At 29.4% G+C, this 890-nt stretch overlaps 1 protein-coding gene across 2 annotated transcripts in view; it reads right to left on the minus strand.

Moving 5' to 3' along the window:
• LOC107634369 (protein SPEAR3-like) overlaps positions 1-581 on the minus strand; it is a 3,003-nt gene extending 2,422 nt beyond the window's left edge. For both annotated transcript variants that reach the window (XM_016337887.2, XM_016337886.2), the window contains exon 1: positions 72-581. In XM_016337887.2, the coding sequence (XP_016193373.1) occupies positions 72-323 (252 nt within the window). In that variant the 5' untranslated portion in view covers positions 324-581. The remainder of the gene's footprint in view (positions 1-71) is intronic.

Consider the following 890-nt stretch of genomic DNA (forward strand, 5'->3'; position numbering starts at 1 on the left):
TTGAATTTATTAGTATTTCTGTTCAGGAAACAGTAGCTAGCTAGGTAGAGAAAGGGTGTTAGTTTACATACATTAATATTGTTGAAAGTAGATGATGATGGATATGAAGAGAGACGATGATGATAAGCATAGGCCATTTGACTATGTAACCTAATCTTCTCCAATTGAGCAACACCGAGTCCTCTCTGTGGTTGCCTTGGCTGCTTCTCTGAGTTGCTATTCTTCTTCTTCCCTTTCCTTGATGAAGATGAAGAAGAACAAGAAGAAGAACCACCACTTGCTCCTCTTTCAATATTAGCTTCTCCAAAATAACTGCTCCCCATGCTTCCTCTTTCTTAATTAATTATGCTACGTTGGTGGATTGGGAAATGAGAGATCTGAGAGTGCTGCGTGCTGTATATGTTTATATATTGAAGGAAATGAAATAATTATTGCATCGCTGGTGGATCAGATTGTGTATAGATTTCCATGTTATATACACCTAGATTCCTTCTATATATATATATATATCCTCGCTCTACTTACTACTTGCCCTCTATTTTATTGTTTTATCTTTTTCGTCAAATTAAAACAAAAATGCTTCTTCCCATCGACATACATCACTTTCTACTATTCTTATATATTGCATCCCCTACATCGGACACAAAGTTTAATTTAGCTACTAATAATGAATATGTTACATGCCTAATATATATTATTATTTTTTGTTGATGCATCTATATTTATAAGATTTTATACATAAAAAATATATAATTTGTACATATAAATTAATATATACAGTTTGCAATCATATTTTTTAAAATTTGTATATATAAATTAATAAAATTTTATTTATTAAAAATAATTTAATATTTATACTAGTCAAATAATAATAAAAAGTATTAAAAATT

Source organism: Arachis ipaensis, chromosome B03 (genome assembly GCF_000816755.2).
Source record: "Arachis ipaensis cultivar K30076 chromosome B03, Araip1.1, whole genome shotgun sequence".
Taxonomy (NCBI): Eukaryota; Viridiplantae; Streptophyta; class Magnoliopsida; order Fabales; family Fabaceae; genus Arachis; species Arachis ipaensis.